We start from the raw sequence: 14,740 nt of genomic DNA on the forward strand, positions 1-14,740 counted from the left end.
TATTGGAGAGTCGACCAAGCAGGTAGGACCCTGTCTAATTAGCTCGAAGGCGCAACAACGGGGTCGCTTATCCAGCAGAGCTGCAGTTCACAGCAGGAGAGGAGGGACGTGCTCGCCCCTGTCGGTTGTGCATGGAAGTGGTCCAGATCATGAGGGCTGGACTAGATCCAGGTGCGGAAAAAAAGAGAGAAAAAAAAAAGGCTGGCAGGATCATCAAGAGGGAGTTCTCCATTGGAGCGCACACACATAGTACGCACACTCAAACACAGAGCAAAGCAGAGGAGAGGAGAGGAGAGGAGTCCTCATCCAGATCGGTGCCAGACCCACTGTCAACGTTCTGTTTTGTCAGGATTTTACTGCGTTTTTTGTTTGTTTGTTTAGTTTTTAAGACACACAGTCTTCTTCAGGTTTCTTTCAGATTTCTTCACACTTTTTGAACAAAGTTTGAACAAGGTTTCGGATTGAATAAGATCCTTTCCGACGCGCAGGTACAGTATGGTTTGAAGAGAAATAGCTGAATGTTGAGTTGGTGACACTTTGTGCAGTTTTGCCCACATCGAGTTGCTAAATGGTTGAGTATCATTTCCCGATCTTCCCTCCTCTTCTCCACTTGCAGAAATCCAAAGTCAAAAGTCCAAAAAAAACTTCGCCCAGGATTGTTTCTCGTCAACACCGCAGCGCGCAGCAGCTCAGAGCGCTTCGGGGGAAAAAAGAAAAACTTGTCAGAACGACTTTGTCTTGAGGTGTTTTTTCACCCGAGTCGTCCCAGAAATGGTGGGGCACCTACATTTACAAGCGATGGATGACAGCCTTAAAGGAAAGAACCGGGAAGGGCTACTCGACAGTCCGGATTCGGGGTTGCCCCCCAGTCCCAGCCCGCCCTTCTGCTCACTTTCCCCGGCTCTGATCGAATCGCGCTCCGGCAGCTGCACGACGCCTGTCGAGAGCCAGCATGGATATTATAAAAAGGAAAGCAGAGAGGGCAAACTGGTAAGAAACCTGCTGCTGTATTTACTTCAATTTCTAATCTAATGTTTTATTTTCAGAATAATTTGGCAGCCAGTGCTTTACTGACCCCTGAATTGGATTAATCGGGTTTAGGAAATGGATAGATGGATGCTTTATTGACACTGCCGTGAATTATTTTTCAATAATTAAAAAACAGCTGCCCTGAGACAAATTGAAAGTTTGAGAGCATTTTTGTTTTTGGCCAGAAACTGATTTGAGTCTCTCTCACACAACATCTGGAAGCTCTCTTTCTCAGGACGGAATTCCTTAGTTACAAACTTCTGATGTTGCAGAGGATGCCACTGGCCCTCATTAAGCGGCTGCAGAAATCTGTGTTCTTTCTCACTGCGGGGCATCAACCAGGCCCTGAATGCACAGATGTCGCAAAGCCTAGTGAGTTAGTACTGTAGGCCCAGTTGTGTCTCCAAACTGGGGTCCAGGGACTCCCAGAGGTCCAATGGGTTTCAGCAGGATGGTTTTTGTTGCTTCAGTACCATGCATGTGGGCAAAGGTGTCAGAAACAAAAAGATAACTGGTGCCACCAGATTTCAGTCCCTCTTTCTTACAGCTTTCCCGATAAGAACAGTCAACATCTGTCATGTTGACAAAAAGGTTCAAGAGTTTTGATTAGATTCAAATCTGTAAACTTTGTGATTTCAGTAGGCCAGACTTTCAGACGCTAAAACTTTTAACAAGGTTTAAATCGGAAAATAATCAGGAGGCCTGCATGGTCCTCCTTCTCCTGAAATCGGTTTAAATGGGCTAATTGGTTGTAAATCAGGCCTGTACTTGCCCAACCTGTTTGGCTTGGGACCTTTTAAAGTGTAGCCTACTCCCTGTCACACACTGCCTTTTTCTATGACTTATGTGCCATTTAACCAAAGAATGACTATTTTCTACTCTCAGGTTTTCAAGTTGAGCTATTAGAGGAAGGTCAAACAGTAGAATTTAGAGTTTTTCTACATTGTAGACCAATTCTGAAGACATGCAAACACATGGAGTTGAGTGGTTAACAAAAAGAACACAGCATGCTTTAACCTTTAGATTAGTCAGATGAGACCAGTTTAATCTAATCTAATCACACAGTGAATGAGAATCAGTTCATACTTTACTTGAAATGTATATCAGAATCTGGAAACCAATGTGCAGGTCGTAAAGTCTGTGCCCGTGGATACGTAGGGTCAGTAATTATTGAGGACCCAGTGTGTTATTTGCTATTAACAGCTTCAAACAGTCCCTGCTTGGATATCCTTAAAGCAGCAGCATGGCTTCTGTTTTTTGCTTAATAAAGAGCACTCTACTCTCAGGGTTTTACTTCTAGCTCACAAATCTACAAAATTTTCAGCAATGTGTGCAACATTTCCATGATAAATCATCTTTCCAGACCGTTGGTGCACCTTAAGGCAACAGTAGCACCTATTTATCTGAGGAGCCATCACACAAAAATAAGATGATTTAAACATTTTCCACTGGAACAAAGTTTTGTGGCGCTTTGCCGCAGTTTTTCTTTTTCTTTCAAAGGGTGAATGCATTTTAATGCCACATCCTGCTGTGACCTGTGTGCCAAACAAGACGAGGCTGATTTAAGTGAAAATCATTTCCAGGTCACTCCCAGTTTCCAGACCCATCCGAACATGTCTGTGCAGGTCGTGGTTGCTTTGAAAGTGTTTGAGGGAGGACTCAGAAAAGCAGCACCATGTCCCGGGAGCTGTATTGTTCTGCTGAGGCCTCTCTCACACACACACACACATAAAAACAATTAGTACGCCTTCTCTGATTTTCAGTATCTCTTCTTAAAGATCTGTCTGTTTAGGTGCTGCTCTTATTTGCTCTTGTCTGGCGTGTGAGCTCTGTTTTTCTTCTTTCCAACTCTATTTTTGTGTTGTTTTTGTATGCCACCTTAGAACAATCCTCAAGCTCTATTTTGGGGTGCAGAGGCCTGTTAGAGCGGCAGCAGGCTGTTGCATAAGTGTTTGATGACCTCTCACTTCTAAATTAAACAGGGATAAATACTCAGACACCCTGTCTGTTTTCAAACTTGTGTCGAATTAATGCTGATACAAGATAATAATCTTTATACCTCAATCTCTTTTCTTTTTTTTTTACATGTGAAGAAATTAACAAAAGGGATCAGACCCATGAAAATACATGTATGTGGTCATGTAAGGTTGTGTTCAGTTCACGGAGGTGGCCCAACTGTTGGGGGATTAGACAGGGACAGGCAGGAGGCAGATCTCTTGACCTTTTCTAAATCTGCCTTGCGGTGTGATACAGATGCACTCCCATCAACAACATCCATGCAAACACAGGATGTAAAGTCTGAGGCTTTGATTTAACAAACAGCCAGCAGCTGGAAATCTGTGTTTGGGTTGGCGTTTCTCTCAGTTGCTCTGCATTGTGCATTGTACATTGTGTGGGCTGCTCAGCTGCAGACTATTTCTTCTGGGCAGAAATGTGCTTCCAGGCAGGTTAAGGCTTTGTGTGTGCTTGTTGGGGGATCTGTTGACCCTCTGTGCGCATTTGCTCTGCAGACATTGCCAGAACTCTCTGTGCCGAAGTACCTAAAATGTCCTCCTTGCTGAAGCAGCAGAGGAAAGACAATTACATACCTGCACAGTGTGCCCGGGTCATGAACTAACAGCGGCTGATAACTAACAGCCTGCCGACTTTGTCCCGCGTTGCAAAACTAACAGAGTAGCAAGTTCAGTGCCACCGTTCTGTCACCGTGTGTGTGGATGATGGTGGGCAGGAGGTAAGATGAGCTTCACGTAGTGATCTGCTGCGCCCTTGGCCTGTTCTTGCTCGTCTCCTCTAGCGGCATGTGCAGTCAGACCACAGCATGTGACAGCCTCCCCTGTGTAATGTGAGAGGTGCCAGAGTTGTGTTTGAGGTGTTGTTTAATTCAGACCGATAGTGTTTGCACACCTGTAAGGAAATCAGTCAGTAGCAGTCTGTGGTATCTGAACTCTGGGGGCTGCTCTTTGTGTCCCCTTTGGGCCCCCTTTGGGCCCCAGTGTCGGTGAGCAGTTAATTAACTTTGCTGTTAACTGAAAATCTTAGGTTTTGTCACTTCATTCGGATGAAAAAGTCATTTAAAGATGTCTGCTTGGGATACTCTAATGGACATTTTTGATGACTTGATTGTAAAAATAACAGTAAATTAATTTGTGGTTAAAATATTTGACATACACCTATTATAGGGGTCAAACTCAGGATACGTAAACATTAGTCTCCTAATGAGCCAGTAAGTGAGCAACACTCTGCATCTGAACCAGTGAAGGAGTTGTTGTTTTGAACTTGACCACTGACCTCCCCTTCATATCCTGGCTTTGTCACCTGACTGTCACCTTGTTAACATTTTCAAACAGTGTTATCTTCACTCAGCCGGGCCACCAGCAGCTCCACAGTCTTGCCTTTTTCCTAACATCTGTTAGCTTATTTTCCTAACACAGTCAGGCGGTGTCTGGCTTCACACGTCTCTATCCAGCCTGAACTGCAATGGAATGTTGTGAGAAAGAGATTTTCCACCAACAACTTACTTGGCTGGGACAACGCTAAGTAATTATTTCAATTAAAACAGAAGTGTTGCCCTGACTGCTGTCGCAGTAACAGTCTTGCCATCGATAAGGCGAGTTCTCATGAGGGAGGTTCAAGGCGTGTTTTCCTGGAGAGGGTGGGAAGTGCAATGTTTTTAATTTGGGTCGCTGGCTCTGTTGAAAATCCTCAACAATGCTGGTATTTTTCTCTGGAGTTCCTTGAAAGGACTCATTCAAAGTTCATGGTTCAGCATGTCAGGCATGTTGGTGTGAGATTGTAACTCGTGTTTCCTTTGTGCAGCTGCCCTACCTGCTGCTGAACTCTACAGGAACAGACCCAAAAACTCGAATGCACCCTGTGTTCTTTGGAGAGAGCATCGAAGTCAACCCCAAACCAGAGCAGGAAATCAAGTAAGAGACCACCGATATTACAGAAAGTAGCAGTGTTTGCAGGGTGGTGGTTCGTTCACTCGTTTCAAACAATGCTATCTTGTTAAGGCTGACACCTAGTGATTAAGTTCAGATGAGTTTCTAAACAGCTGCCGACTCTTTTCCAGGTGCAACTCAGAGGTCAAGTACGACTCCGACAAGCATTACAGAGACCGGGTGTTGTGCGCCCCGGTTCCCACGCCCACCTCCTTCAGCGAGACAGTGGTGACAGTGCGGAACTGCACATGGAGGAGCTACAAGACCCAGGTGTACCTGGAGCCTCGGCAGAGGCCTATCAGCTACCAGAGCACCACCATCATCTACCCAAAGCACGCCAAGAACACTTACCGCACCACACTCAACTACAGCGCCACAGGCTCCCGCCGCTGGTTCGTCTCCACAGTGCAGCTGGAGTCCAGTGAGGATACAAGCCCCTGTATCATCTACACAGAGGACCTGTAGACCTGTAGGTTGTTAAAGGGCTGCACAGTGTTCTTCTTTATTTTTCTCTCTTTCTTTTTGTTTCATTTTGGAGGACTTGGAACTCGGAAAGGCCCACACTGAAATGGAAATACCTGGATCCCCTTAAAAACCCTACTCTGAAACTCTGGGAACCAGTTTGTGACATCACACCTGAGTGTATTAAGATTTCCTACTGTTGCAGTCTTTAAAAGGGCCGCTGGTGCTCTGACAGTTTAAAGCTGCACTACAATGGTTTAATGTCTTATTTAATACAAGAGCTGATAAACTGGGAGCCTCTGCTCTATTTCAGGTTGGATTGGAACCTTAGTGAAGGTAACAATCAGATCACAGATATCTGCGCGTACAGGGAAAAGCAAAGATGACACGTGTTGCGGATTTTAGCCAAGCCTGCGCAAACCCGGTCACACGAATGCAAAGCTTACTAAATATAGCTTTATTGCACTTGTTTTCTATATGTCACAGTCTCTCAGAGGACTTTGCCAGTGCAGTGGGGAATTTCTGTGCCGCATCTGAAAACTTGGACCAAAGACAGTTTGAACAGTTTATATCCTTCTAGTAACTCCACACACTTAGACAGTAAGCTTGCAGAATGCCACTTAACAGCAGCTTGCTTCGTTTGATCGAGAGGTGAGACTGAAAAGGGATCCCAACATGGTGATTAAAGCTGTCTGAAAAGGCCTCTGAGAACTCTCCAACATTATATTCAGCCATGTCAGATAACAGCAGTTGTTAGTTTGCTGTGAATACTGCAGTGAAGGTGGTTTTTATGAACAGTTTCTTGTCTGGTCTTTAAGAGTTGCTGAAGATCTACAGAGAAAAATAACAACGATAATGTTTGGGTGGTTCAAAAACAACCCGTAGTTCTTATTTATTAAAACTTAAAAACCATAATTCATCAGAGCTGTGTGGGTGTAAGACCACAGGACCTGTGGTTAGATGATGGTGGAGACCACGGCCTTTCAGAAAGGTGGCAGTCCTTGTATGATTAGCCTGTTTTCACTTCTAACCTGCCTTGGTGTCAAATGTTGGAGTTTGCCACAAAAAAAAAAAAAAAAAAAGCTACAGATAATCAGAGGGAAACAATTAACCCTCTCTGACACAAATCTCAGCACAGAGAAAACTGTACTCAGTTAAAGACCATTTCCAGCTGCGGTTTGTTTGGTGGTTTAGTTCCACAAAGCCCCAGCATCAGTCTGTTTCAGCTGCGTCTCAAAAAATATGACAAAAACGGTTTTGGATTGGGAGAAACCTAAAGTCTAAGTCAGTTAAAATGTCCCTAATGTAATATTAGAACAATGTCAACTTGTACCATGACCAGTCTGCAGTTAACTTGGCCATTGGGGCTAACACTGTTAGCAAATCTAACTTACGTGTTTAATCACATGAGCTGTATATCTGGAGTGATTCATGCCAGTTTTAGATTTAAGCAGCTTCTCATGAAAGTAGATCAAACATGTTGAAGAGTGAAGCCATGAAACTACATTAGATTTCCCTATTGAAGATGTTTTTTTTTTCTGTGCTTTATGTGTCCGTCTCATATATCTATTGAAATATATATATATATGTATAGATTGCTGAACATAGCAAATATTGATACTTCTGACTTTACCTCAAATTTTCTTGGGTATCAGATTTATTTCTTTGCAAAAATATATTCCTGATTCTCAGTTGAGGTCTTGCGCTCTTGTTTCATTCACGGTTTGAAGGGCAGGAGGGCGCGGAGCTGAAGCAGTGCGTCTGCACTGTAAGAGGGGTTTTAATGAGAGAAGAACAGTAAGTAGTCAAAGAAAGCCTAAGACAGGAGGACCCACTCCTTAAAAAAAAAAGGAAAATTACAGATGAGATGGCTCAGAAGGCTTTTTATATAAAACAGTGACGATCCTGGGAGGAGCTTAGTGATGCGTTGAAGGTTCTGTGAAATGTCAGAGAATGATGAGAGAAAGTTGATGGGTGTCAGCTTTAGTACCTTGGTGATTTCATGTGTGATACTTTTGTGTTTCCTAACACTTGATTTTGTTACTGTAAAATATTTTCCTATTGTATATGTTGCATCAAGGCACTTCATAATTCTCTTTATATTTTTGTACGTCAATCATTGTTTTCTGTCCTGATCAAAGAAAAAATTATTTAAAAAGATGTATATCCTGAATGAATAAATGGAAAGACAACTCCCAAATGCTTACACCGTTTTAGGAGGATGTGTTGCTTTGTTTCGATCGGAGGTCATCTCGTTTTCCTGCTTATCACATTTTCAGTTTTTCAGAATGAGAATACGTGCCTATAAGTGTCATCAGTCTGGTATAAAGAATGACAGAAAACACATTCAATGTCTTCCCTTCTATGTGCAGAAGAACACAGACTGTAAATTAAGGTACCAACTGTCCTGTATGCACAGGCGTTAAATATCAGACTGCAACTAAAATAACAGCAGCTCCTGCAGCCGGTGTTGGCGCAGAGTTTAGGATCGGTGCTTCAGGGTCTCTCCACAGCAGCTCACATTATTCAGAGCCTCGCCCGTCTCTCGCGAGCCGTGGATAAGACCAAGGTGCCCCCTGATGGTGAGACTGCTAACAGGCAGACCTTGTATTTAACAAGGTCTCGTTTGTCTTAAGGTGGTTTATTTTCAATGAAATAACTAGAATTGTTCAAATGTTTGAACTGACATCAGGTGTGTAAAAACAACAAAAAAAAAACAAAAACAAAAAAAAAAAAATCAGTTGACTGCACCACTTTCTTTTTATGCATTTAAAACGTAACGGGTACAAAAGCTTCAGCTCAAATGGCACACAAACACGCCGCAGGAGTGAGGCAGAACAGCTTTTCAGCACTAAATCGAGGAATGCAAACTGATTTAAGGTACAGAAGGGTTTAATAAAAACTGTGTCCCTCCACTACACAAGGGGCCCCTGATATATGAATAAGTTTTTGGTCCTTAGAAATGTTTTACTTTCAAACGATTGTTCTTCATCTTTCTGAAACATTTACCTTATCAGTCACTTAAAGATACTTAGTGGAGCTTTAGCTATTAATAACGCTTTTGAGGGATGTTTTTGATTGCTTGCTTGGAGAAAGCACAGAAGTCACATGGGGGTTTACCACCAAACCATATCATCTTGGAACAATTACACAGGAATGATAAATATCTAACAAACTGAACGTTTTGCATGTTAAGTTGGCCTTTAGAAGTTAGATATTTAGATTTATAATCATCTCAATCTGATTGTCCACATGAAACGATGAATTATAGCCCAATCCGGAGTAAAAACTTCTCTACTTTTGGGTTTGGTCTCTTTACTTTTAACAGGCGTTATATTTAATATATTGTAACATAAATGATAATTCAATTTCAACTCTAAAAAAAATAATAAAAGGAACTTTCAAAAAAACTTTTTGTCACTTTAAAGTTCTCTCAGATGGGTATTTCACATCGTAGCAAATCATGTCGCACTGTTCACTGCATGAAATATGACCCAAGTTGCAAATCTCAGTCATTTCCCCAAACAAGGCAGTGCAAACACATAAAACTGTCATCGCCCCAGAAATCATTTTCACCCAAGGTGTCAAAGCTCCTACATTTAAGATAAAGCCTTTTCGAGCATACCTCAATGCGTCGACTCTGGATGCTGTAGTATTCTTTTAAATGAAAATCATGACAGTGAGCATAGACCCATTAATTACAGATTACTTGCTTTCACTGAACAAATCGTTGCAGACTAAAAATTCCAGAGTAGCTATCAACATGCTGTGAATAATCAAGAATTCCTCAACTCTGTAAGTAGAGTTAAAACAACCTCCTTTAAAGCCACTCAGTTAACACCAACATATAACTTGTCCAGGGATTATCCCTGAACACAGAATAAACTCCAAAAATCTCCTTTAAAATGGCACTTTTTGGTCAAATTCCAGACTATTCGACTCTAGAAATTTGGTGTGCATGTTATAAGTTGAGGAAGGATAATTAATGACAAATTACAACATGTTACTTCACAATGTTAGAAGAGCAGAACTCATGAAAGTTGCATAAAGAGGGGGATTATACAACGATATTGTGCCGTTTGACCTCAATGAGCTGCCGATCTCCAGCAGATCAAAAACAACTTTAGGCGGCATCGGTCACCGCAGGAAGATGTGCGTGTTATTTTAAAAGCAGCTTGGTGACAGCTCAGGGCTGGATTTCGTTAGTGTACGTAGAGACAATGGGTCTCCTTCAGAATTCAATCTTAAATTTAACTTGTAAAAGAAAATGTGCCTGTACTGCCCCCTGCTGGACGTAAATGTACTGCATTACCTTCTTTAATGATAATTCAAGACAGACGCCAACAAATGTGACTCCAACACAATGAGTGGCAATAAGCTTTTTATTTAAACATTAAGGCAGTGTCTCTTTTTTTTGTTTGTTTTTCATTTTTACACTGCTATCCACAAAGCTTGCTGGTGGGCATGTAGAATTTAACATGTGAATATTTCTTTTTCTTTTTGTAATACCAACCTTGAAGCAAGCCACATAAATATTTACATCTCTTCAGTTGTATATACAATCCTTGCTATTATACAGTGGGTTATAATAAAAAAAAAAAAAAAAATTAACAAAAAAGGGAAAAAAATGCACAAAATGGTTGAACAATGTCCGTTTTCTCGATCCCCCACCCACCCACCATCCAGGGAACATGTGACCAACTGTCCTTTTTCGGTCTGAATGATTCATTTGATTTATGATTCCAAAGTTGTGCATTAAAACAAACTTATAAGAGCAAAAAGAAAACTGGATGCATGTTAAAAACTAATTTCAGTGTACTTTTAAAAACAACATGTTAGTCATCGGTTAAGGGACAGCTGGATATGGCTTAGTCTGTTTAGCATCACATTCTTACATTTCAGCAGAGGAAAAATGATACACATACAGAGTGACCAACGTTCAGCCTGGCTGTTCTTTTTCTGTTTTTTTGCCTTGAACGATGAAGTTACAAACCTTCCATTGGTTTTTTATAGATATATTTTAAAACAAAGAACTAAAAAAAAAAAACAGCTGAGATGAGCTGTCTGCAGGTGGGCCATGCTGGATGCTTTACCATCGGACGCGAAGGATGAAGGAGGAGAGGAGGTAGTCCTATAACAGTCATGTCTGTATTGTTAGAATTCACCGTGACAAAATGAGTGAGAAATGGAGGAGAGTCTTTCTTCACCAGCTTACTCGTATTTCTTCAGAGTGTTCAGCCAGGGGTGGGGGTGGGACGACTATCCCTGCTTGTATGATGTCACAAGCCAGAAATTTCTCACATCAATTTGCACAAAGAGCAGCCTCTAAATACTGCGCGAAAGTGGGAGAACGTGTCAGCTAATGTTACAAAATGCCACCAGAATGCCTCGTCCTCTTCCTCCAACACGCACGCACGCACGCACGCACGCACGCACGCACGCACGCACGCACGCACGCACGCACGCACGCACGCACGCACACACACACGCACGCACACACACACACACACACACACACACACACACACACAAAAAGGAGGTGCGATGAAGTACACTTAAAGTGTCAAAAGTCAAATAGTGTCTGAGGCGAGCCCGGTAAACATGGCTGGGATGTTGTTCGATCTTGTTTCGAGGATGATAAGTGAAGCAGTTAAAAGCTAAGGCAGTGACCGATTTGGAAGGGGGGGGGATGCACACACGCACACAAAAGAAAACAAAAAAATTTATCAAGAAGTTTCATTTCATTTTTGTTTTAGATTTCCCTGTGTGGAAAGTATAAACCCTGGCATGCGGGGCCAAAATAAAACTTGTGCGTCACTTGGTAACTTCAGTACTGTATATGTAAAATAAATGGCACTTAACACTAAGAATATTTCATAACTGTACAAAATCTGCCAGTATGAGGAGTCTCTGTGCCTCCTCAGGGCAGTAAAAGGTCAGAGGTCAGACTGTCACAACAGCTCCTAGAAAGGGTTTTAGCAGTACAGCTAGAGCTGACATTGCTAAAGACCAAGGGTCATAGAAAGATGGCTTTTTTTTTGTCACCACTGAAATGCACTGAAACTCAGAGTGATGCTGCGAAATTTAGCCTTTGAGCAGCTTTAAAAGTTGGTCTGCAACCTGCTCGTAGCGGCTTAGTCATCATTTATTTCAATGTGATTGTCCCTTCGAGTGTGGGAGCGATAGAGAATACAGGCAGCAAGACCAAAAATCAAAAGACTGGTGTTCAAGGACACCTCCACAACTGGATTTCTGAGCTGTTCTCGAGTCCACTTTCGGCAGCCCCTAGAAAAACAGATTCTTAAAAATGCCATTGTGAACAGACTGACAACTAAGTGCTTAATATCCAAAAAACCGTTTCAACAAACACAGACATGGTTAATATAAAAACAGTGAGAAAGTGTCACTTGTCTCAGTGCCATCCATCTGGCAAATCAACCCCTTCCCACACAGATTCCTAAAGGCTTTGCCTTTCTCCAGGGCCCTCCCTATAACATATGACATCAGCAATGAACTACAAGTTTACCCTGTAAACCAATGATATGACCCCCTCATAACCTCTGCCCCTCAATCCCAACCCAAAAAAAAAAGATGCATAATTGCAGATAGAGACAACAAATGACACCATCAAAAGTTCACCATCAAAATGTACTAAAGGTCTCAGCTCACAAAACACAGGACTGGACTGACATAATTCAAAAGGAGAAAAATAAAGAACCAAAACAAGAAAAACAAGATGTTGATTCTCCTCCTGTTTCATTGCATGTATTCTTGTAGTGGTAGCAGGTACCTGCACCTGGAGTTCACTGTGAAGAAACAAATGGGTCCTCGCTGCGTGCACCGCTGCTCTCAGGGCAAATCTGCAGTCCAATTATCTGTCATTAGAGCAGCAGTCATCGCGCGAGTGCTAGCAGATTTGACCGGTACGCCCAAAAGATACCGGTCAGTTGTGTCTGTATTTATAAGGCCAGTGAGGAATAGTAGTAAAGTTTTAGGAAAAAAAAAAAAAAAAAGTGATTTGTCCTTTCGAGTAGTCCTGGAGTGAATGCATAACATGTAAGTGCAAACATATACACACACACACAAACACACACACACACCCAGGGAGCACCAGAGTTCCACTTCATCACTTTCGGTCATCTCGTGTGCGAGAGGACAATGGACACGATTCTTAATTGATGACTGGTGGAGCAGATGTAGAAGGAAGGTCTGCAGACGTCTCGACAGTACTGTGTGTGCGCGTGCGTGTGTGTGTAGCTGCAGCAGCAGAGGAGGCTAACTTGTTAGCGGGTCCTGTTGTGCGGTGGCGTTTCTGGTCACTCGCTGTCGGACAGGGTCTCGTACTGAGACATGAGCAGAGGTTTGGGCTCCTCCTCCCAGGAGCGACCCTGTCCAGGTCCTAACCCAGGGCCCTGCCCCCCCTGTTGGCCAGAGGAGGGGGAATGAGCTGAAACCGTCCCGCTGGGGAAACGCATTATCAGCGGGTTACATGGAAAGGGGGTTGGTGTTGAACCTGCAGAAGGTAGTAACATAATTAGTGGGAAGTCTCAGAAACATTCTTCTTTTCCTGAAAATATCGTCACATCAGTCAACAGAGGATCAGAGAGTGGAGAAAAGGTACCTGCAGACAAAGGCCGGTCCTCCCAGACACGGTTGGTGAGAGGGGTTCTTCTGTTGCAGTCCCCCTCTGAGTGGACCGAGGACACAGACGAAGGTCTCTCACTCCCGGACAGACCGGGCCCCGGGGACTTGGCCTTGCGCCCATTCGAGCGCCCATTGCCCTTTGAGGACTTTGACCCTCCTGCAAACAGAGGAGGCAGAGCTCCAGTGTAAAACAGGGGGAAGCTAAGCTGCCTCTAGCCCCATGCAGGGCGACCGCCACACACAGCAGAGGCCTTTATGTAGACACTTTAATGGAAAACTGACGACAAAATTATTAAATCCTTTTATGTCTTTCTTTAAACATAAATTATTGTTCAACACGGATGTTTCACGGCCAAAGAATTACACTCTAAGTGAAAAGCTACCAAGTTTAGGCTTGAGCAGCCAAGAGATCGCTGCTTGCTAATCTGAGATAAGTTGTATAGAGCTAAAGTTTGATGCAAAGCTTGGTGCAAACCCTTAGAGCTCTGAATACGTCACCCAAAACTCAGGTAGAGAGATGGAAAAAAAAGTGGTGTCAACAACCTTCATGTGAATAAAAGTCATTAAAGAGGTGTCACCTTGTAGGAAGGAGTCCTCGGCCCGCCCGTCATTAGAAGCACTGGCACCGGTTGCGTTAGCTGTGTTGGATGGGGAGCGCTCCTCAGACGGATCGTCGTATTTGCCCATTAGGGCCTTTCTGATAATGGCCTCCAGACCAATAGAGTTGCCAGGCGTCTCTGGAGCTGGGTGGCTGCGCACACTCACAGGTCCTATGAGTGGAAAAAAGGGTTTAAAAGTTGCTCCTTTCTTAAGATCCTGCTGCAAAGTCAATCCAGTTGCTAAGGGGCCACATGTGTCTCAGCCTCAACATCCAGTACATTCACTATTCTGCTTTACTAAAACATTTGCTCCAATTTTCTGTCTCCCAATTTTACATATCTAACTGGTTACCTGCAGTTGTGGATGCTGGCATATTGAAAATTTCTGTTCCCGGCTGACCAGCATCTGAAAGTGTAATCAGAGAAATCAAACATAAGATTGTCTCCCATTACTTTTAATTCTCGGGCTATCCCTGTGCCAAGGTCAGACTTACTGAATTCACTTTCATTGCCAACCACAGTCATCTTCTTGATCATCTCCTGCTTCTTAGACTTCACAATAGCTGAGGTGTTTTCAGTCAGTTTGCTGAAGAAAGCTGGAGGCTGGGAGGTATTGGGTGGAGAACGGGAGTCCAATCTGCATGTGGAGAAGTGGTGTCAGGTCAACCCGCGCACAAACAAATCAATGATATTTTCCTACTTTACATAGTGTGGTTTGGTTTGAATGTTTAAATGCAAAAGGTTGTGGTATAAACAGATGTAAGAGACGATGTTTATGATGTGAAACCTTCACTCATCCAACCATGTATTTTACCAAGGCCAAGATGCAACAACCCCCCCTTTCCTGGTACAAACTGTTGTGGTCAAGGATCATTGGACTTATTAATTTACCGACACCATCACTGTAAGGTTTACAAAGACGATGCAAAATGATGACTCAAGTATTGTCTGATCAGTCCCATGCTCTGTCCCACTGTGTGTACCAGTATACATGAGGGGCCATTTGATTTACTAATCAAAGTATTTCCAGCTTTGCCGCCTTCGTTGATAACACACGCCCTTTCA

General features: G+C 43.0%; 2 protein-coding genes across 7 annotated transcripts in view; one reads left to right on the top strand and one right to left on the bottom strand.

The window, feature by feature from the left end:
* The first annotated feature begins 225 nt into the window (after window positions 1-225).
* rflna (refilin A) lies at window positions 226-7,632 on the top strand. Its single transcript, XM_075468452.1, has 4 exons — window positions 226-488; window positions 617-990; window positions 4,846-4,955; window positions 5,102-7,632. The coding sequence occupies exons 2-4, from the start codon at window positions 772-774 to the stop codon at window positions 5,433-5,435; spliced, it is 663 nt and encodes a 220-aa protein (XP_075324567.1). The 5' UTR covers window positions 226-488; window positions 617-771; the 3' UTR covers window positions 5,436-7,632.
* A 3,437-nt stretch (window positions 7,633-11,069) lies between these two features.
* Window positions 11,070-14,740, bottom strand: part of ncor2 (nuclear receptor corepressor 2) — a 98,770-nt gene continuing 95,099 nt past the window's right edge. For all 6 annotated transcript variants that reach the window (XM_075468456.1, XM_075468454.1, XM_075468457.1 and 3 more), the window contains 5 exons: window positions 14,170-14,312; window positions 14,028-14,081; window positions 13,655-13,846; window positions 13,054-13,233; window positions 11,070-12,945 (listed from right to left, as the gene is read on the bottom strand). In XM_075468456.1, the coding sequence (XP_075324571.1) occupies window positions 12,749-12,945; window positions 13,054-13,233; window positions 13,655-13,846; window positions 14,028-14,081; window positions 14,170-14,312 (766 nt within the window). In that variant the 3' untranslated portion in view covers window positions 11,070-12,748. The remainder of the gene's footprint in view (window positions 12,946-13,053; window positions 13,234-13,654; window positions 13,847-14,027; window positions 14,082-14,169; window positions 14,313-14,740) is intronic.

This window comes from Odontesthes bonariensis, chromosome 6 (assembly GCF_027942865.1).
Source record: "Odontesthes bonariensis isolate fOdoBon6 chromosome 6, fOdoBon6.hap1, whole genome shotgun sequence".
In the NCBI taxonomy this organism is placed as follows: Eukaryota; Metazoa; Chordata; class Actinopteri; order Atheriniformes; family Atherinopsidae; genus Odontesthes; species Odontesthes bonariensis.

Bases quoted from the DNA above. Each gene is read 5' to 3' on its own strand.
- rflna (XM_075468452.1), top strand. From the start codon at position 772: ATGGTGGGGCACCTACATTTACAAGCGATGGATGACAGCCTTAAAGGA. The intron at 991-4,845 runs GTAAGAAACCTG...TCCTTTGTGCAG, and splicing joins AAAGCAGAGAGGGCAAACTG to CTGCCCTACCTGCTGCTGAA. The intron at 4,956-5,101 runs GTAAGAGACCAC...ACTCTTTTCCAG, and splicing joins AAACCAGAGCAGGAAATCAA to GTGCAACTCAGAGGTCAAGT.